General features: G+C 35.1%; 2 protein-coding genes across 6 annotated transcripts in view; one reads left to right on the plus strand and one right to left on the minus strand.

The window, feature by feature from the left end:
• The window catches only part of ankrd66 (ankyrin repeat domain 66), a 50,352-nt gene that overhangs the window by 16,869 nt on the left and 12,114 nt on the right, over positions 1–21,369 (minus strand). The window lies entirely within an intron of this gene.
• Positions 1–21,369, plus strand: part of adgrf3a (adhesion G protein-coupled receptor F3a) — a 34,423-nt gene that overhangs the window by 4,151 nt on the left and 8,903 nt on the right. The window contains exons 2-12 of one of the 5 annotated variants that reach the window (XM_073928093.1): positions 3,873–3,955; positions 4,152–4,286; positions 8,217–8,348; positions 8,433–8,545; positions 8,705–8,763; positions 8,880–8,989; positions 9,374–9,601; positions 11,544–11,762; positions 12,959–13,108; positions 17,506–17,690; positions 17,773–17,955. In XM_073928093.1, coding sequence (XP_073784194.1) covers positions 8,255–8,348; positions 8,433–8,545; positions 8,705–8,763; positions 8,880–8,989; positions 9,374–9,601; positions 11,544–11,762; positions 12,959–13,108; positions 17,506–17,690; positions 17,773–17,955 — 1,341 coding nt within the window. In that variant the 5' untranslated portion in view covers positions 3,873–3,955; positions 4,152–4,286; positions 8,217–8,254. Of the gene's footprint in view, positions 1–3,872; positions 3,956–4,073; positions 4,287–8,216; positions 8,349–8,432; positions 8,546–8,704; positions 8,990–9,373; positions 9,602–11,492; positions 11,763–12,792; positions 12,902–12,958; positions 13,109–17,505; positions 17,691–17,772; positions 17,956–21,369 lie in introns of those variants that run through there. The other 4 variants (XM_073928094.1, XM_021467280.3, XM_073928092.1 and 1 more) reach the window with 4 other exon arrangements.

The raw sequence follows: 21,369 nt of genomic DNA on the forward strand, positions 1-21,369 counted from the left end.
TATTATTAAGTAGGATTTTTTTTTTTACTATTTAAAGTCTACTTTTACAATTTAACACATGCAAACCACAGCAGGAAGTTCTAACCAGCAGACCCATGTCATATGCAGTACAGATACTTAATAAATAACCTACTATAAATTAAAAGAATTAAAGTATGCTGTGTTTTTTGTTTTCACAAGCTTTGGAGACGTAACATAAATTCCATTTTTAAATAATAGGTCACCTATAGCTTTTGTCATTTGCAAAAGAGAGTTGTAAAAGAAAAGGGAGCGCAATTGTAAACATGAAGATCGCTAAAACTGTAAAAATACTTTGAAAGCAAATTACACCTAAGAGTGATGACTTTAATTTTAATATACATATACATATATATATATACACAATTCCAAGTTTAAATGTTAGAATGTTCTAAATTAATAGGGCATAGGGGGATAAGTGGGAAGAGAACACAGTGTAGTTGCAAGCATTCAAGTTTGCGACACAGTTTGTAAATGTTTGTTGGAACGACGGATTTGGGAAACGCCAAATCAATAAACTATGTTTGTACAGACGGAACTTGCGACCTTAGTTGGCTAACGATGGTTTTCGGAAATGCACCCCCACTTTGGCTATAAGGATAAGCATTTACTGTCTAATATAGAGTATTTATGTTCTTAAAGAACTAGAACTGTATAGTAGACAAACTAGCACAGTTATTACTGACTTTATGGATGCTTGTAAAGCTTTTGATAGTATTAACCATCCAAAGTTGTTCAGTAAATGAATGCAAAGTGGAAGACTTAAAAGCATGTTAAGAATCTTGAAATATTAGAACACTAATCAAAGTATGCACAAACAGCAGCATCATGTCAGATTTATTTATTTAGAATACGTAATGGAGTGTGAGAAAAAGAAAGGCTGCTTTTTACTGTCTATACTGTATGGAAAGATTGTCGGACTAAGCCGGATTTAGAATTAAGTGACTGTGAAATTGAATATATGATTGCTAATAAAACAGTCAATCGCAGTTGTTGTTTTTTTTATCTCAGAGTAGTGCCATTATTTGACAGACATGTATGGATTATGAGAATAGATTATGTGCAATATAATACAAACATGTTTTGGCATGACATATAGAATCAAGGGAGATTGATATCTTAATTTCTCATATCCAGTATATTTATTAAATGCCTACTAAAACAATCTATTAGGGCCATATGTGTTAACAAAAAAAAAAAAAAAAAGAGTGATGATGATATTTGTATAGTCAGTGTTGTGCATGTTTTACTGCAAATGTTAGTGTCAAAATTTGTTTGTGTTCTTATCAGGTAGATCTTTTTAGAAGGTATTTTCCATGTTTGGACAGCATACTGCTTCCTTGTGGGTTAAATTTAAAAGGAGAACCTAATAAGGTTGCTTAAAATGACTGTATGAGGATCTAATGTGTCAAATTCTAGGCTCAATATAGTATTGTGCCAGTCTATTTTGTTTTAAATGTGTGTGTGTAGCTTGTATTTCTTACATTGTGGAGACCAAATGTCCCCACGGGTATAGCAATACCAGTAATTTTTGACCTTATGGGTCCTCACAAGGAAAAAAGTTCATAAATCTCACTTATTTTGATATGAAATAAAATGCTAATTGTTTTATGTGAGGGTTGGGTTTAGGGGTGGGATTGGAGGATAACATATACAGTAGAAACATCATGTCTATGGGAAGTCCCCATAAAGATAGCTGTGCAGGTGTGTGGAAGTTTTTACAGAATATATAGAGCTGCACTGTTTTTTAAAATTGATTACGTCAGAAATGTTTCTTGATTATTAAATCAGCATGCAATATATGATTTCTGAGGGATCACATGACTGGAGTAATGATGCTGGGAATTAAGCTTTGCATCAGCTATTTATTACAAATAAATTACTTATAAATTTATTCATAATTTAATACATAATTTAAATAAAACTAATATTTTACAAAATTGCTTGTTTCACTGTATTTTTGCTTTAAATAAGTATAGACTTGGTAAAAAAAAAACACACCTCTTAATAAATAAATGAATGAATAAATAATCCAATATTTCAATTAGTAATTTAAATAAACGCACCTTGCTTTGCTCATATTATATTAAAAAGTGTTTTGATCACTTATATTCATCCACTGGCATATTCTACAGTGGACACGTTTGGGGGGTGGAGTTCAGATTAAAATAGTTTGTCACACTTGTAGTACAAATATGCGGTTTTGTTTCATAAATACAGTATTTACTTTCTTCATCATTTGAAGTGGTGGTGAAGATTTCTATTTTATTTATTGACATAGGTTCAGTTTACTTCCACACTGTAAAAAAACATACATAAATTTGCAGTTTCATCAAGTTTTAAACAGATTTTACCACACTGGCAAAAGTTAACTAAAAATATCTGTCCATTTTTCCATATTTTGTGATTCATGTTGTGCTTTTTCCTGTTTATTTCTACTTTTGAATTGCATTATAGGAGCTTGATCTTTCTTCCAACTACTTTTAACCTTGAAAAGTTTGAAAAAGTGACTTTTATTAACATTTGTAATAATTAAAAATTGTGTATGTGTATGTGAAGGAATATGTCATATATGCAAAATATATTTCAAAAATTTATAACAAATGATGTTTATTTGCTGAAATTCTTATTAAAATCCGTTTTATTTATACTGTGCAAAATACATCTGTGAGGTTTTGTGCATGTTATATTTATATTGAAATGCGGAAAACAATAAATCGTTGTATAAGTACTGTAATATTTAAACAATTTCCCGTTTAAAATGCTTAAAGGTCATGTGACCATCAGGAAGAGCGCATGCATCTTATTTCTTACAGAACACTTTCTGTGTATTCGAGGTTTTCTGAGCTCGTTCTTCCTAAGTAACCTGGCAAGAACAGTCCTCACAACAATGCAAGTCCGTTCTCTGCGTTCTTGGAATTGAGAAACAGCCTGAATCCTGGAGGGCCGGTGTCCTGCAGATTGAGCTTTAACCACAATTAAACACACCTGGACCACCTAATCAAACTCTAGGTGTACTACACTGTTAAACCCAGTAAGTTATGGTTACTCAAACCATTTGAGGAAAACGACTGCAACAAACCATTTAGGTTCAAAAACTAATCCTAATGAGTACTGTGAACATAATCCATTTAAGTAAATGAAGCAGTTTGAGCACAGTAATACCCAATAAATAAAGAGAACTCAAACCAACTGAGTACTGTAAAACCCAATAAGTGAAGGCAACTCAAACCATTTGAGCAAACCAATTACTACAAACTATTTGAGTAAAAAAAAAACAAAGCTATATAAGTACTGTGAACTTACTCCATTTCAGTTGAAGTAATGAGGTATTTAAATAACTCATTACCTTCAACACAGAGTTCAAAACTCTTTTCATATGAGCAGAATTAACTTTCAGTCAATTTTGAGTTAACTATACTCATTTCATTTGATAAAGTTGACTGTTGGGATTTACAGTGTAGAAACTTCCAGACAGGTGCGTTTAGGCAAGTTGGAGCTAAACTCTGCAGGACATCAGCTCTTAAGGACCAAGTTTGCACTATAATACTCTTATTCCTCTTCTGAGATCATTTAAAGCCTTTAAAGCTGGACTGAAATTGTAATTTTAAAGTTCAGACTGATAGACATCAACTATACGGAGGAAAATCCTTGAATTAAATTAAAACCTAATTTCATTTGGGAGTGGAGAAATAAAGAAATAAACATCTTGTGTAACAAAAGGTTGAGTCAACTATCAGGACGTTTTCACTGTGGTAGTGACTTTTAAATAAATATCAATGATAAATAAATCAATATATTACTGATAAACGAAAATGTATTGATAAATAACCCCACTTTGTTCCATTCTGCAGAAACTGATGGGAAAATGAAGCTGTATAAAGGTGTCCTGCTGCTTTTTCTGGGATTGTTTATTAAGGTGGGTTGAAGCTTTATTGTTTCAAAATGTATTCAGTTATAATCATTCCCTTCTTCATCATTAATGCCAAATCACTTTTGTTTAATAGGTTGCGGTGGCAGGTAATTTATAGATTTTTTTCTAATTATTATTGGGAATATTCAATTTTATAACATGCATTTTTTCAAATTGCTGTTTGCATGTTGAGCAATGCTGTCACGCTTCTGTTTTCCAGAAAAATCCACACTGATATATTATATAGAGCTTGAATTCGAGTCAACGGTGGATGTGAATGTAACAGCGTTTCTGGACCAGCTGAAACGAATTGACTTATCAAAAGCAACTGTAAAACAATTCAACCCTACAACAAGTAAACAAACATTCATTATTCACTGACTACTTTCCTATTCACTGACTGAAATACTTTCCTTTAGCTTATTTATCAAGGATCGCCAAAGCAGAAAGAACTGCTAACTAACAACTAGCATATGTTTTGCGCAGCGGATGCTATTCCAGCCACTACCCAAAACTGGGAAACGCCAATACGCTCTCACATTTACACACTCACTATGGCCAATTTAGTTTATCCAATTCACCTATAGCGCATGTGTTTGGACTGTGGGGGAAATCGGAGCACCTGGAGGTAACCCACGCCAACATTTAAACTCCACACAGAAATCGCAACTGACCCAGCCGGGACTCAAACCAGCAACCTTCTAGCTGTGAGGTGACAGTGCTAACCACTGAGCCACCGTGCTGCCTGTAAACAAACATCTCATACTTCAACATACATGCCAACATTATTCAAAGTGAGTTCAGATCATTTTACACACATTTCACCACCTCTGAATTATAAGATTCTTTCTGCATTCAGAGCATTTTGAGCAGTGATATTTTTTGCATAATGCACATGAAGGAAAACATGTACACAAAAATGATTCTAAAGGCATTGCAACTGTACAATCAGTGTTAGGTTACTTCTAAAAAGTAATTAATTACTATTTAAATCATTAAAATGGTATTTAAATAGCTTTTTTATTATTATGTCTTTGTATTTGCAAACAAGGCTCAAAACTATTTAAAATCCCTGTTAATCTCAATGCATAGACAATAAAAAAACTCTTTTAACTCATTAAATCTAAGCAAATTTTATTTAAAAATGTAACAAAGAATAATAACCATTTTATCAAAACACAAAACATTTGAAAGCACATTTCAATATTTCATACATGCTATCAGGGTTCTGTGTTTGTGTCATGTGATTTCTCCATGTGCTCTGCTCCATTTGCTTCTGTTTATGTCATGTGACTCCTTTGTTCTATTTTCCCACCATTTGTTAATGTTCAGCGTTTCCACCTGTGTCTTACCCCTTTATGTAATCCGTTAATTATGTCCTGTGTATTCAAGTCCTGTGTTTTGATCAATCCAGCGTCTGGTTTTGTACTGTAGATGTGATGCCTGTGTTCCATGTTCCAGTTGTGAGTGTTCAGTTTGTAAAAAAATCTGTGTTTTGATAAGTGAGAGTGCGAGATTTGATGCATGCACTCAAAAAAGGTGCATGTTTTACTTATTTAAAACAAGCTGAAATTAGATAATTCTTGAGATTGTTATTGAGATAACTAGATTTTTTATGTTCAGTCCACTTAATCATTAACAGTTAGTGTACACTGTAAAAAAATATAGGGTTACACACAATTCATTCATGATGTCAAAACACAGATCGACTAAGGGTGCTTTCACACCTGTGAATCGATTCAGTTGTTCCAAAACAGAGATTACAAATGTTACATTGTTGCTCTTTGCTCTTGGAGCGGTTCGCTTTCACACTGCAAAGTTTCCAATCGGACCAAAAGAGCTAAAACAAGTCACGTGCGAGTAAACTCTCCTCACATTGCTCAGAGTGTCAGGGTTTATTTTGCATAGTCCCGCTCAGCTGTCAGGAGAGTTGGTGGTTTGGTGGTGATTGACAAGGTGCGCACGCGAGCGACATGTCTGAGGAGGAGAGATGCGGTGGGGAGGGGTGAGAAGGGTGCTCGACGATGCCTATTTGAGGACCGGGAGGGAGACGCGAGATTACCGGGAGATCATCACTCATTTGCGGGCATCCGGAGACTCGCGAAACTTCCCGCCCTACTCATAATTCTCTCTTCATATAGCCATATGCCTATTACATATCCATAAAACACTGTGATATAACCGCGCTCGGATCGGATCGCTTTCTCACTGCAATCGAACCGCTCCAGGGTTTGTTTCAATCGAGCCGAGACCACCTCATTCAAGCGATCTCGGAGCGATTACTTTGGCTCAAAACAGAGCGCGATTGCCCTGTTCACATATGCCAAACGACCCGCGCTAACTGGGCAAACGAGATACGTTCCGAAACAAAAGTGTAGGTGTGAAAGCACCCTAAGTTAGCTTAATCATTTTTACAAAATGTAAAGATGCAGTAGGTGATTGCCTTTAGAATTTTTTTTTTTTGTTGTTGTGCCGGTTGAAAGTGTCTCCACATTTCAATAGTAATGATTAAAGTAATTGTTCTAAATGTATTAATATGTATTTTAATAATCTGAGTAAGGCATAAGACTATAAAATGTTTATCCAATTAAAATTTGTAGGGCCGACAATTACCATATATCTGATAAGTAGCCCAAACTGTCTGTCAGCAAATGTAGATTTGTACATCTGCGTACCCGTGCAGATCTGCTGTTTGCGTGTACACAAGATAGAGAAAGTGACAGCGGTAAAAACAAATGCTCAATCAAAACTTTCAAATACTGAATCAATATTGGAGCTACTTTTGCACACTGGAGGAAGGATGACATGACACCACGGGTGAATTATTTCTTTTAGACAAGTAATGTTCTGTTTTAAAACTCTTTTAGTCACGCAAAGCTGATGTAGATTGTGTTGTTATGAATGGGTTATAATTTGTGTTAGTATATTAGTGTTAGTATATTAGTGTTGTTAAACCACTGAAATCTTCCAAGAATAGATTGGTGTGACTATTTCCAGTTTCATAAGGGACCCTTAACAGCATCGATAATGTATATTTTTATTTAGTTTAACAACAAAACCTCAGTAAATAGCAATTTTTCGCCTAGCCTGCTTTACTGAGCTTAAGTTGGTTTTATATTCAAATTGGTTTATTTTTGAACAATAACAGCCTGTGATGTGCTTGCTATATTGTTTACCGCTACTCTGAATATTCAGTCTGAAATAGCATGTAAGTATGGCTTAGTAATAAGTGTAATTCCTGCACCTCGCCAGCCAACCACTAGACATACAGTAGTTGCTTTAGGAAAAAGCGTGTGAGAGAGTAAGACCAGCGATCCTTGCATGCATGAAATATTGCACATTATGACAAGTTTTGCTTGCGAGACAACTGAACAGGTGCTAGATACAGTACTGTTTTTCATTGGGAATTGTAGTAATATAAAATACAATAAAGTTTTCTAGCTGGCAAATGGCATGATCTAGCGAGTTGTCTACCGTCATTTTTAAGGTGCGTGTTTATGATATCAGGAGATGATATAGACGACAGGGGTGGGACTGTGTTTCAAAGGAGTTATGCTAATGGTTAGCATTTTGCCAGATCACCTACTGCACCTTTAAGTTGACTGAATATAAAACAAGTTGTCCCTCCAGAGAACTTAAGAATTGTGTTGTTTCAACTCATTTTAAATAAGTAGTTTGAACAAACCGCAAGTCATTTTTTTTAGCATATCATATATTGACAAATAATTCTGACAAAATTGCTATTTTTTTTTAAATAATTTATATTGTGCTAATATTCATTCCTTTATTTTCTTTTCGGCTTAGTCCCACTATTAATTTGGGGTCGCCACATTAGAATGTACCGCCAACTTATCCAGCATATGTTTTATGGAGCGGATTCCCTTCCAGCTGCAACCCATATCTAGGAAACATCCATACACACCCATTCACACTACAGACAATTTAGCTAACCCAGTTCCCCTGTACTGCATGTCTTTGGACTATGGGGGAAACGGGAACACCCGGAGGAAACCCATGCGAACGCGGGGAGAACATGCACACTCCACACATAAGCGCCAACTGACCCAGCCAAGGCTCGAACCAGTGACCTTCTTGCTCTGACTGCGCCACCATTGTGCTGATATGATTTTATATATATGTAAATGGACATTTAATAACTTATCCAACACGTGAGCACATGAAAACATAGAAATTGCAACAGTACATTTATTGTCAATCAGTAGTTGAAATTACAAACAAAAATAATATAATAAAGAACTAAACAATGGAATGTGTCTGTTTGCAGATTGCAACTTGACTGAGACAAACAAGCAATGTCAATGCATGCCAGGATACAAATGGAGTGATGACATGGACTGCACAAATGAGTGCGAGCTAAATATTAATACAACTGCAGTGTGTTTGTCTAGTAACAAAGGTAGAGTATTGATTAACATGTGCACAATACTTTTTGATGAAAGAAACAACGATCACTAAGTTCAATGATTTTTATTTGTTCCAGTAAGCATAGATGGAACTACTACAGATACATCCATGGATTGTAGCTTATTATGTGATCAAAGCAAAGTTAATAGTGCTGAGCACAAGAAGCTACTCCAAAATCGAACTACAATGGTTCGTACTGAGCTTTTCAACCTCTTTTAAACTGCATTTAACAGTTAACTGGTTAATAGTAAGATGAAAAATATACCTTTTTTATTTAGTAAATCACAAATAAATAAATGTGTATTTTCTTTTTCTTCTGGCATTTATTTATTTTTATATATTTTTCAGCTTGTTGAAAAATACAGCACATTGGATTATTTCAATTCTCTGGTTATCACCGGTTATGGGTAATCATGATAAACACGCTATTTAATGCAGTTATACTTTTGCACACATTCAGTACACTACATTACAAACAGAGAAATGGCAGAGAATGTTTTAACCTTTTACGTTTGGTTTAAAGGTGGGGGAGTTTGGTCTTAAACTATACTGTGATCTATCTTGGTCCAGTTTCAATTGATGATCTACAGAAAGTTGTTCTGCAAGTGGATAATACTAAACTGGTAACAAAAGGTAACATCTTTTTTAATCGTTTCAAATAATTTTCTTACTTTATATTTTAAATATAAAAAAATTCTTAAATCATGAAGCATTTTCTAGACAAGCTATGTCTAAATTTAATGTACGAGCATTAAATCGGAGCATTTCATGTGTGTAGCAATGTGCGAAAATTTAAAATTTAAAAGAAATCCACCAATAGTGCCATTATTGACATAATTGTTTATTAAGCAAGACGATAATTTTGACAATGTTTTGCTTGTCTAGAAAAGGCTTCTTGATTTAATCTTTTTTTAGGTATAGATACTAGAAACAAGACTTTTTGCAATTCAGTAATACACACAGTGTTTTATGATAAAAGGTTTGTTGCACAATCATGACTTGTTATTTTCTCCAAAGGTCTCATCGATATTAAAATAAATAACTCTCAGCCGGTTGATATTTACTCCTCTGCAACTATAATTTGTACGCCACCACCGAATATAGGAAGTGTAACAGTAAAGTGGTACTTAACAAACAGCCAGAATAAAACCACAGAGATTACAGATGGAATAGAAGCCACACTGACGACGAACCAAAACAAAATAAGCACCGTTCAGCTGAACAACTTTTCAGAAAGCTGGAAAGGTTTGTTTCTGCACACAACATCATTAAGACAATGAATATTATTAAAGTACAGTGTATTAAGTTTCCACTAATATTAGCATCCATGGTAAATATATTTTGGTCTACTCTCAATAGCAGAGATTTATACAAGTTAAATATATGTGTGCCAAAAATATTGTTACTCCAGCTAAATTATATGAGCATTCATTCATTTTCCTTCAGCTTAGTCTCTTTTTTCAGATGTTGTCTAATCAGAATGGGCCACCAACTACTCCAGTATATGTTTTATGCAATGAATGCTCTTGCATCATCAACCCACACACACACACATACTGTACACTACGGCCAAGTTTTCAGTTTATTCAATTCACCTATAGCGCATGCCACCCAGAGGAAACCCACACCAACACCGGCAAAACATGCAAACTCCACACAGAAATACCAACTGACTCAGCCAGTGATCTGTCGATTTGTCCTAACTTGTCAGATTGCCCTACCTCCTATTCAAAAAGTAGGTAGCACGTTTTGATGATGCAATATACTACCCATCAGATTTTGCAATCAGTGTAAATTTTACTGGAGTAGTGTGATATGAAGCTGTAATATAGTTCTAAGTACACTATATAGTCTAAGTACACTCCCACTAAAATTGAATTTCACCTAGGTGACTATATAGGAACATGAAATTGTTCAACCATAACCTCCCGTTTCACAGAGTTACATGTGCATATACAGTATACAGTGCTCAGCATATACTGTATGAGAACATCCCTCACAAATCAAGTCTTTCAGATGAATATTTTCTATAGGATGCTATACAGTATTATAGTATAAATTACATTAGAGTAGTCAGTACTAAAGCCAAATCATGGGCATGGGTTTCCTTCTGTTCCTCCAAGTCCGAAGACATGCACTAGGTGAATTGGGTAAGCTAAATTGTCTGTTGTGTATGTGTGTGAAATAGTGTGTATGTTTGTTTCCCAGTGATAGGTAAATATGTTTTGGTTAAAATACAAATAGCTGTGTCTCATTTCAGAGGTAGCATCCTCTGAAGGATGCAGACTTCCAAGGTGAGTCCTTCAAAGTCCATACAGGCCAAACCGAGGGTTTTGAAATTAAGATAACGGATAAATGAGACGAAAGGATGGATCTAGTCACCTAGCAACGGTAACAACTGCCGTTAATAATTGGTAATAACATTTATAATGACTTTCACTTTCTCAAAGTGAATTTAAAACTTGTAATAAGTGATTAGAAAGCAAAACAAATTTACAAAAACTGGAAATATATTCCCTTTGATCCATACATATACACATACAAACTTATAAACTTTCTATAAAATCACTTTCAGTAAGACATTTCATACTACATCCTTTTTAAATGTATATTATAACATGGGATTTGATGTCCAAGAAAAATAAAACAATTCATACGTTTACAACTTTAATCCGGACTTTTCTTTTAAAACATCCTGCCTTTATCAGCGCACAATGAATCTTGGGATGTTTGAATCCCCAAAGGTTCCACCAGTTGTATCCTTCATTACCTGGATGGATGCATTTGGTGGCTGCATTTAAAGGAGCTTTCAAATTTGTTTGAAATTGAATACATTCTTCAGAGGATGCAGCCTCTGAAATGAGAGTCAGCTAATGTCTTGCTTTGATAAGTGGACCTCAAAGAGTATTCTAAAATAGTATTTAAAAATGTCACTCATGACCCTTTTTAAAGGTTCAATGTTATGATAACATAATTTGTACTGTACTGATTTGAAATGCAGAATAAATGATTTACATCTATCTATCTATCTATCTATCTATCTATCTATCTATCTATCTATCTATCTATCTATCTATCTATCTATCTATCTATCTATCTATCTATCTATCTATCTATCTATCTATCTATCTATCTATCTATCTATCTATCTATCTATCTATCTATCTATCTATCTATCTATCTATAGGAACATTTAAATGCGTGTATGCAATATATGGCATAAGTCACACAGCAAGTGAACAGCTGGACGTCGCACTTTTGCCAAACATACAGGCCCTGAGTAATCCTCAGTTTCCTATCTGTACAAGTCTATCAAGCACAAGCTTTAAAGTTTATTGTAATATTTCCGCCGACTCTGAAAATTACACTGTTACATGGAATCACTCTACTTCTAGCACTACTGTTGGTAAGCATTTCTTATTACTATTTTTTTCTTAAAGGGGTGGTCCAGAATGTATTTTTAAGGCTTGGTTGTGTTAATAAGATGCAAAGCAATGTGTGCTCATGTTTCACTTGAAGGAAATCACGTTCAAGTTTTTCATAAATCTCATTTTGATTATATACAGCTACTCTGCTAAATGACTGTCATATTTCTAAGTTCCTCTGAAAGGCCCACCCTCAAGTGACTCTGATTGGTCATCTGTCATAACGTACTGTGATTCGCGGATCGGCTCCACGTCACGCCCGTACAAGCACGTGCTTTTTGTGTAAACAGTCAACCTCATGCTAGCTCTCTAAAATGACATCTGACAAGTGTCTGTAATGAGTAAAAATGCGGTGCGGCTACCTCTAAGACAGTTTGCCATTGTGTGTGTGTGTGTATGTCGACAGCCTGTAGACACGTGTAACACAAGAAGCGGATGTGCACGGGACCGATGTTTATTTTTATTTTTCTCTAGCGCTCGGATTAGGTTATTTTTCTGTAATATACAATGACACTGTTGACAGGAGAATAAAGCACAAGATGTGGGATGCGATCCATGTGACCCTTGATTGATTTTTCTGCTGCAACACGAGTTAGGCGAGTTCTCCTGTATTTTTTTAACTCAACGCGTTACACGACGTCTGTCACATATATTCAGAATATGCCTGTGTAAGTAACATGAACCGTTCACATATCTTTTTGCGAATCCAGCACTGAACTGGGGGAGATTCTGAAAGCTGTGTCTTGTCAAATCATGCTTGCTATGTATTTTATAGTTCTCTGGAACCTAATTAATATTGAACTGAGCACTTCTGTCTTTGTGTCGTGTCATTTGGAAGCCCAAATAGAGAAACAGAAGAAGCTCTGTGGGAATATAGCCCGGAAGAATTTTTTTTGTAGTCCCAAAATGTGTTCATTGTAGGCCTTTCTAAGCTAACTCTGTAAAAAAAAACAATTTCTCTCTTTGCATTGAACTTTGAGCATTTTACATTTAGAGATGCTGTTTATGTTCACACAGCTTTATTACACATCAACTAAAGTTTGAAATATGTTATCGTAGTGGACCACCCCTTTTAAACACAATCAGCATAAACAATGTGATGGAAAGATAAACATCTACAGTAAGTACTGTTTTTCACATTTGATTTTAATTAATTGTATATTATTGCATTCTTTAGACACAGCAGGAAATAGGATATCCTACATAGCATATGTGACCATATTGTGTGATTCTAAAGAGACACTGAACGTTGCATGTACGTTCATCAACACTAGATCCAAAAACAACTTAAACAGAACACAAAATGTGCAGATACCTATCATTTATGGTAAGTTTTGGTTCTTTTTAACTTCTTGTCTTGTAAAAATTCTGAAGGGCACTTTTTATGAAGGAGACCGTTTATCACATTATGGTTTTCAAGTACAAATGACAAAACAGTGACACAAAAGAGTGATTTCACATTTTCCAAATCTAAACAAAACAAATTCATCAATTACCAATAATCTTCACATCAGTCACAACTAGTGATGGAATAACAGCGCTATAAATAAACGGCATTATTAACAACAATACTTTTTTCAGTAACGAGTATTTCAATGAATAACTGTACTGGAAACAGAATGTACCGGATCTCAATTTAGAGCTTCACGGCAAAGGCTGTGAATACTTATGTACAGTTGAAGTATAATTATTAGCCCCTCTGAATTATTAGACCCCGTTTATTTTTTCCCCCAATGTCTGTTTAACGGAAAGAAGAATGTTCAACACATTTCTAAACATAATATTTTTAATAACTCATCTCTAATAACTGATTAATTTTATCTTTGCCATGATGACAGTAAATAATATTTAACTGGATATTTTTTAAGACACTTCTATACAGCCCAAAGTGACATTCACAGGCTTAACCAGGTCAATTAGGTTAACTAGGCAAGTTAGTGTATAACGATAGCTTGTTCTGTAGACTATCGAAAAAAAAATTGCTTAAAGGAGCTAATAATTTTGTCCTTAAAATGGTGTTTAAATTAAATTACTATTAATTAGGCCGACGCAGTGGCGCAGCAGGTAGTGCTGTCGCCTCACAGCAAGAAAGGTCATTGGGTCGCTGGTTCGATCCTCGGCTCAGTTGGCGTTTCTGTGTGGAGTTTGCATATTCTCTCTGTGTTTGCGTGGGTTTCCTCCAGGTGCTCCGGTTTCCCCCACAATCCAAAGACATGCGGTACAGGTGAATTGGGTAGGCTAAGTTGTCTGTAGTGTATGAGTGTGTTGGTGTGAATGTGTGTGTGGATGCTTCCCAGAGATGGGTTGCGGCTAAAAGGGCATTCGCTGTGTAAAAACGTGGTGTATAAGTTGGCGGTTCATTCCTCGGTGGGGACCCCTGATTATTAAAGGGACTAATCCAACAAAAAAATGAATGAATGAATGAATAATTATTAATTAATATCAATTAATAACTGCTTTTATTGTAGCTGAAATAAAACAAATAAGACTTTCTCCAGAAGAACACAATATTATCAGACATACTGTAAAAATTTCCTTGACCTGTTAAACATAATTTCAGAAATATTTAAAAAAGAAAAAAAAAATCGAAGAGAGGTAATAATTTTGACTTCAACTGTACATGTGATTTTTTTGCTTTTTTATTTTAAATAAATTTGCAACAATTTTCAAAACTCTTTTTTCACATTGTCATTATGGGGTATTGTGTGTAGAATTTTGAGGAAATAAATAAACTGAATCCATTTTGGAATAAGGTTGTAGCATAAAAAATTGTGGAAAAGGTGAAGTGATATGAATACTTTTTAGATGCACTGTATATAACCTACACCTTCATTTTCCTTTAAAAATATAGGACAGTATTAATATTTACCTTTCTGAGCCCAGAGCTATAAATGCTGTATATACAGATTCATGAAAGCATGTAAACTATTTGCTTTTTTTGAATGTTTTGTGGTATTAGTTAAGTAAAGTCACTGTCTATTGAGATAAAGACTGCAATAAAGCCCAAGAGTACTAACTTGAAAAAATTATTAAGTCCAAAAAAGATTTTAAACCTTTATAATGTTTAATAACAAAATTAACAGTAAGCCGATAAAAACATCCCCAAATCAAAATAAACCTTTGAGCTTTATGCACTGAATAAATTGCTTCATGTGGCCTCAACAAATGTGCAAATCGTTTCCCAAAAGAAAAGAAATTTTACTATAGTACAAAACGTAGTCGCTTCTACAATAGACAGCGTGGCAGCATCTTACAATTAAATATTTTTTTTTTGAGTTTAGTCGAATGATTTTACCTGCAGAACGTGAACTGATGTCAATCATTTGTTGTTTAGCTGGAGGTGGGGTGTGGGTGTAGTGCTTTGCATTCAGTTTGGTTTTTTTGTTTATTTCAATGTCGTGTTTCTTTCAGTTGTTAAGAGTTTTACTTACACATAATAAACACCTAACAACAATACACTTCTTTTCTTCTATGAGTTCCAGTGTTTCCTCTAGGATTTTTTCCAACTGTGGCGGCAGGCCTTCTATTTTTTAAACAGATCTACTAAATACCTGAGGCATTATTTCAAATGACAAATGTCGTGAGTCCAGTATTAGAAGTCGAGATCGCATTTATGTAATAGCCCACAGCATGCGGATTTCTTTGCTTGCGCGCCAATTTCCTCTGCTCGTGCACAAAACTTCTTGCACGCCCCATCAAATATAAGTCGATTCAAGAGCGTGCAGATCTTCTTGAATGTCTCAAATAAACGCTGCTGAAGTTCGATTTAGTGCGTTTATGTAACGACCATGTCTTCAGCATTTATTAGATTTGCTAGGAATATTTATGAATGTCTCCAATACCTACAAAGCGATATTAACGCGTCCTGAAGTAAAGTGAAACGGCCATATGTCGTGTTTGCTGGCCTCACGCATCATGCACCTGTCAATCAGCCAGTCAGTCAGCACGTATCCTTAAAGGGTAAACATATGACACAACATTACTACGGTTACAGAAAAGTTTGCGCTGTTTTAATTCACTTACCCTTTAATACGTTTTGGTGCGATTATTACCCGCTATTAAAAAAATAAAATGTTTTGAATGAGAAGCTGTAATGTAGCTTTGGCGGGATCTATTTGTGCGTGGCGCTCTGCCATGGAAGAATGAATGTAACGGAAACCATGAGTTCAAAATAACAAGAATTCATTGCAAAAATTTATGTCTCTGGCCTGTCATTGTTTCTGACTGTTTGTAATAATGACGGGCGATTCACGAATTAATCGTTTATTTTAACCGGATCATCTAAGTGAACCGGTCAAACAAGTTCATTAATTTGAATTGTTGACATGAAACGGTTTGCATTTTTAGCAGGTACTAACATAACAGATACCTCCTCTGACTCAAAATAAACCCATATCAGTTAGTAGAACAGTTAGTCAGTTGTTAGATTCAGTTACTAGAACAGCACACTGACTCATCTGCTGTGAGAAAAGAGACCTGATGATGATGACTGCGAGCCGACTGTCTGTTCCCTCGCAGCACGCTCGCTCATTGAGTGTGTGATTCAACATGACTAAGATCATTTTTATCCCACAATATATTTTGTAAAAGTCAACTAAGCAAGGTTTTTTTTTTAGAAGTAACTCAAAAAATAATACTTATTTTTAAAAGTAATACCTTACTTTACTCACTACTTTGAAAATAATGCTTAATACTTTGTTAATTATAACGCGTTACCCTCAAGACTAGTTATTGACAATTAAATGCACGTTACTATAATTGAGAACACTAAAGCAGTTTTCATGCGAGAAGCGTCTTTCTCAGGCATAGGACCTCTCTTTCTCTGTGGTGTGTGTGTGTGTGTGTGTGTGTGTGTTCGGGGCTATGGCGGGACACATAACCAACCATGGATGATGATTGGTGTGTCTGTGAATGTGTTGTAACTGAGAACGTGATGATTGGTTTATATAGAGAGAACTTCCATCATTTGCCAATCAGAGGCAGAGTAATGTGGGTCTTCACACAAGCACACGCACAGTCAGTCACACACAACAATGACCAGGAGTCAAAACGATGGCAAATCCAACAAGCTCAAGGGTAGCGTTTGTAAACTGGAAATATAAACACCACTCTTCCCTCGTTGAAGTGAAAGGCAGTCGATGTATGTATGGTGCAACTTATGCCCAGGAAAATAAGAGTCTCTCTGCATCAGTGACAAGTAATTCTAATCTAATGAAGCACCTCATGTTGTCACATGCCGCCTCAAAATAAGAGGCTACGCAAGTGATAACATGAGCTCTGCTACCAGAGGAGATAAAGCCATGACGTCAAAGCAAATAAAACTTAATTTTTCTCCAGAGCAAACATTTATTACTGAGACGGATTTAAACAGAATAATATCTAGATATATAGTTAAGGATATGCTGCCGTTGTCTCTCACATTGTTCTACAACAACATTACAATAGTGTAGATTAGTTGACAATGCTTATTTTATGTTTAAGTTTTATGGTCAAAGCATTAAATTAAAATGCAAAATATTGACTGAACACTGAGAGCTGCAGATAAACAGTAAATAATAATGGCTGATTAATAATGATTATATTTTATAATTGGAATTACTTTTGTCACTTTTGAATTATGTCCATGAATGTCATACACGGCAATAAATAAACTGGGTGGCATTTCATTTTTGGGAGAGCTAATGTTGTTTTAAAATAATATATATTATTTATTTGTTGATGCAGCTTATTCAACAGTCTGTGATCCGGAGGGAGGTTGGCCCATTGCTAAAAGCGGTTATACAGCCACCATGCCTTGTGACAACTCTGGTGTTGGTTGGAGAACAAGAAAATGCAATGGCACTAGGTGGTCTACTGAAATCTCTACTTGTGTGAATGCAAATCTGTTTGACATCAAAACTGATGTACAGGTACTAAACTTTGGCAATAATTAACGCATCATTTTTATTAAAGGACAGATTTTTTCTAACACTTTTACTTCTAAAATAACAGGAATTAAATAAAGGTATTGGCTTCATAAAGGACAATGCAGACCAACTGTTCCAACGCATAAATGACTCGACCACTTTGAGGACGTTCACATTTCCAAATATTGAGACATCTGTAAACATCTTTGGAGTCATGAACGATGTATCTACACGCCAGCAAAATCAATGGAATGATACTGTCATGTCTGTAAGTGTTATTTCTTTGACACTGTAGGCCCTATCATATAACCGGCGCAATTAAGCGCAATACGTGTTCGTTACTATTTTCAGACCAGCGCAACACAAATTTTCATGTTTTGCACCACATTGTTTAAATAGCTAATCCATTTGTGCCACTTTGTTGACTCATGGGTGTTCTGGTCTAAAAAGGAGGTGTGTTAAAGTGCATTCTAGGTGCGTTGCTATTTTGAGGAACTGAAATAGACTGCGCCATTGACCATCTAAAAGCTGGTCTAAAGTCCAGCACAGAGCGCGTTAGTTATGCACCTACAGTATGCGGGAAGAAACTTCGCTTACACAAGCTTAAATTTTTCATTAAATATTGCTTCATATTGGTTAATACAGAGGATGTCCAGCAATTCACAAATATCTTGTGAAAAAAATGAAAGGATTAAAATGCTACAAATATTATTATTTTATACATAAATATAAAAACACTGCCTCCATGCCTTCTTTAGCTCTTTTTTTAATTTATTCATGACAATTTGCATTTGTATAGTATTATTATTAGCAGTTATTATTTATTATATGCACATTTATATTTGAAAGTTCAGATGCAAAAACCTCTAAATCCATCAGACCTCTTCTCTTGTAAATGAGCATTTTCTATCAGGCTCCTCTTAAAAGGTTCAGAAGTTTCAATTTATATGTGATAAGGTTATTAGCCATTAAATAAAATAACCTTTTTTCAAAAATGTCACTTAAGAAAATGTATGTAAATTTCAAGTAAATTTTCATTTTGGTCGTAACCAGCTTAATCCACATCTGCTTTTTATGCAAAACCCTAAATCCTCCTATTGGAACAAGACAGTGTAATTAGTTGAAAATGAAGATGCCGTTAGAAATTATTTTACCAAACATAAAACACAAACCACCAGAAATTTAAAATATATAAATCTGTCAGCTAAGTGGCGGTTCATTCCACTGTGATAAACCAAGGAAAAAGCAGAAAGCAAAAGGAATTAATAAAATCTGTCAAGTAAGTGCATTAATCAAGAACATTAAAACTGACTTTAATTAAATCTTAACAATCTGTTGTCATTTCTGATATTCAGGATTTAGATTTAATGCAAGTAGAGCATTTTAAACATTGCAAACATTGTAAATTCAAATAATGTAGTGTTAAAACATTGCAAAACATCAATATCTTTACATTTTACATTAATATAATAGGCTTATCAGACGTATGAATAATGAAGTAAGATAAAAAATGTCATGTTTTATACATTGTATTTATCTTTTAAAAATAGCTTAAATTAGCATTTAAAACACAAGGTAGGCCTACTGGGCAAAAAGGGCATGCCTCTCAGACAAATTTAGAAGCTGTAATTCATTCATTCATTCATTCTCACCATGCTCAAGGTCTTGGTCCCGTGTTTTTCCTCATAGCATCCACATGGGATAAAAGAATGGCATCTTAACTTTCGTGAAATGGAGTTGCAGTTTATTGTATAGTAAATTGAACTCATTCAAAGTAGCATCAATGCGCAAAAACACGTTATGAATGCATGTTACACTTCTATAGACATTGTGTTTTCCTTTTCTTATAATGCAGAGAGTTTTAAGGTAAGGGACGTTTTCATTTCCTATTAACTGACAGGCTCATTCAGTTCATCAAACTCCATCTTTTAAAATCGAAATCGAAAGCGGATTATGTCTTCTCATAAAAGCTGACTCATCAGCGCACTGCTGCATTGAAAACATATGATTCGATTTGCGTTTTCTGATTGGTTCTCGGGATATATTGGCTTTTGCTGTCAAAGGCAAGTGCTGTTTAGCGGCTTTTGCATACAAACTGTTATTTCTGAATGTGCTGACACTTCGATTTGGATGATTTGAAGCAAAGCTATTTGTTGATGGTGAACTACGTGGCTAAAGCATTCACTCAATGTTATTAGCTCATTTTTGGCGGAAGTGGCGTCTAGCAGCTTTTGCATCTGAACTCTTCATTTGTTTTAATAATTTGAATAATTTGTCCACCTGTCAGGTTTTGGAGAGGTCTGCATCCCCATATGGGGCATAAGAATAGGACATGTGTTTTAATATAACTCAGTTTTTCGACCACACTATGTTATTATTTTTCATTTATATGTTTGCTGGAAATTAGAACTGAAATTAGAAATAGTTTTGAAACAAATCTTTGCACCAAACAAACTAAATTAAATATGTAGGCTAATGGATGAAGGTAGTGGATGTGTTTCCATCGTTTCCTTACTCTGCGAAAGTAAAAGATTAAACTAAAGAATTAAAGTACTCTAAAATAAAGAGAAAGTAAAGAGGCTGAATGGAGGAGGCACATTCTTTATCCTCGCACTGCAAATGGTGATGAGGCAAATGGCAGATGAGACTCTGATTGATTTAATGCACGTTATGCTCAAAACACACTCATAAGTCATTAAGAGAAGAAGTACAACCCTGTTAGACAAAGTGTAATTTTCTATCCTTAAAGGGGTGGTCCACTACAATATCCTATTTACTATAGCTTTAGTTGATGTGTACTGTAGCTGTGTAAACATAAACAACATCTCTAATTGTAATACGCTCAAAGTTCAATGCAAATGGAAACATTGGCTTTTACAGGAGAAGCTTAGCAAAGCCTACAGCGAATGAACTCTAGGGACTACAAAAAATACATCCAAGTCTGTAAGATTACAAGGGTTTCCAGTTAGACACATTCACCACGCGCACACACCCTGCGCAGCTAAGGGTCATGGCCAGAGGCACTGTAATGTTACAGTAAAGAAAGCTAAAATGCTGTCTAAACGCTGCTATTTCCACAGAGCTTCTTCTGTTTCTGTATTTGGGCTTCCAAAGGACATAACACAAAGAGAGAAGTGCTTACAGTTTAATTTTAATTATGTTCCAGAGAGTTATAAAAATATATAGCTAGCATTTGACAAAGGTCATCTTTCAGAATCTTTCCCAGTTCAGTGCTGGATTCGCTGTATATTACAAAACATTGACTTTATTTGAGCATCAGAGCTCAACATAAACATCGGTCCTGGCCATATGCAGTTCTACATGCGGTGTTACATGCGTCTACAGACAGTTCACACACACATACATACACACACGCATATACATAAAATGGCGATCTCTCTTAAATAAACCACACCCTGTTTTCACTCGTTACAGACACTTGTCAGGTATTATTTTAGAGAGCAGGCATGAGGTTCATCCTTGTTTTTTTCTGTCTGATTAAGGCTCAAACAGATACTGCTAACAGCTACTCGGATTGACACTATTTAGACAGCTAAATCAAAGCTCTTGCCTGTGGAGGCATGACATTTTACTGGTAACATGGAGCCGATCCGCGTATCACAGCACATTATGTTAGCTGAACAATCAGAGTCTCTTGAGTGCAAGGTTAAAGCAGAAGCAA

The sequence above is a fragment of the Danio rerio genome, chromosome 17 (assembly GCF_049306965.1).
Source record: "Danio rerio strain Tuebingen ecotype United States chromosome 17, GRCz12tu, whole genome shotgun sequence".
Classification (NCBI taxonomy): domain Eukaryota; kingdom Metazoa; phylum Chordata; class Actinopteri; order Cypriniformes; family Danionidae; genus Danio; species Danio rerio.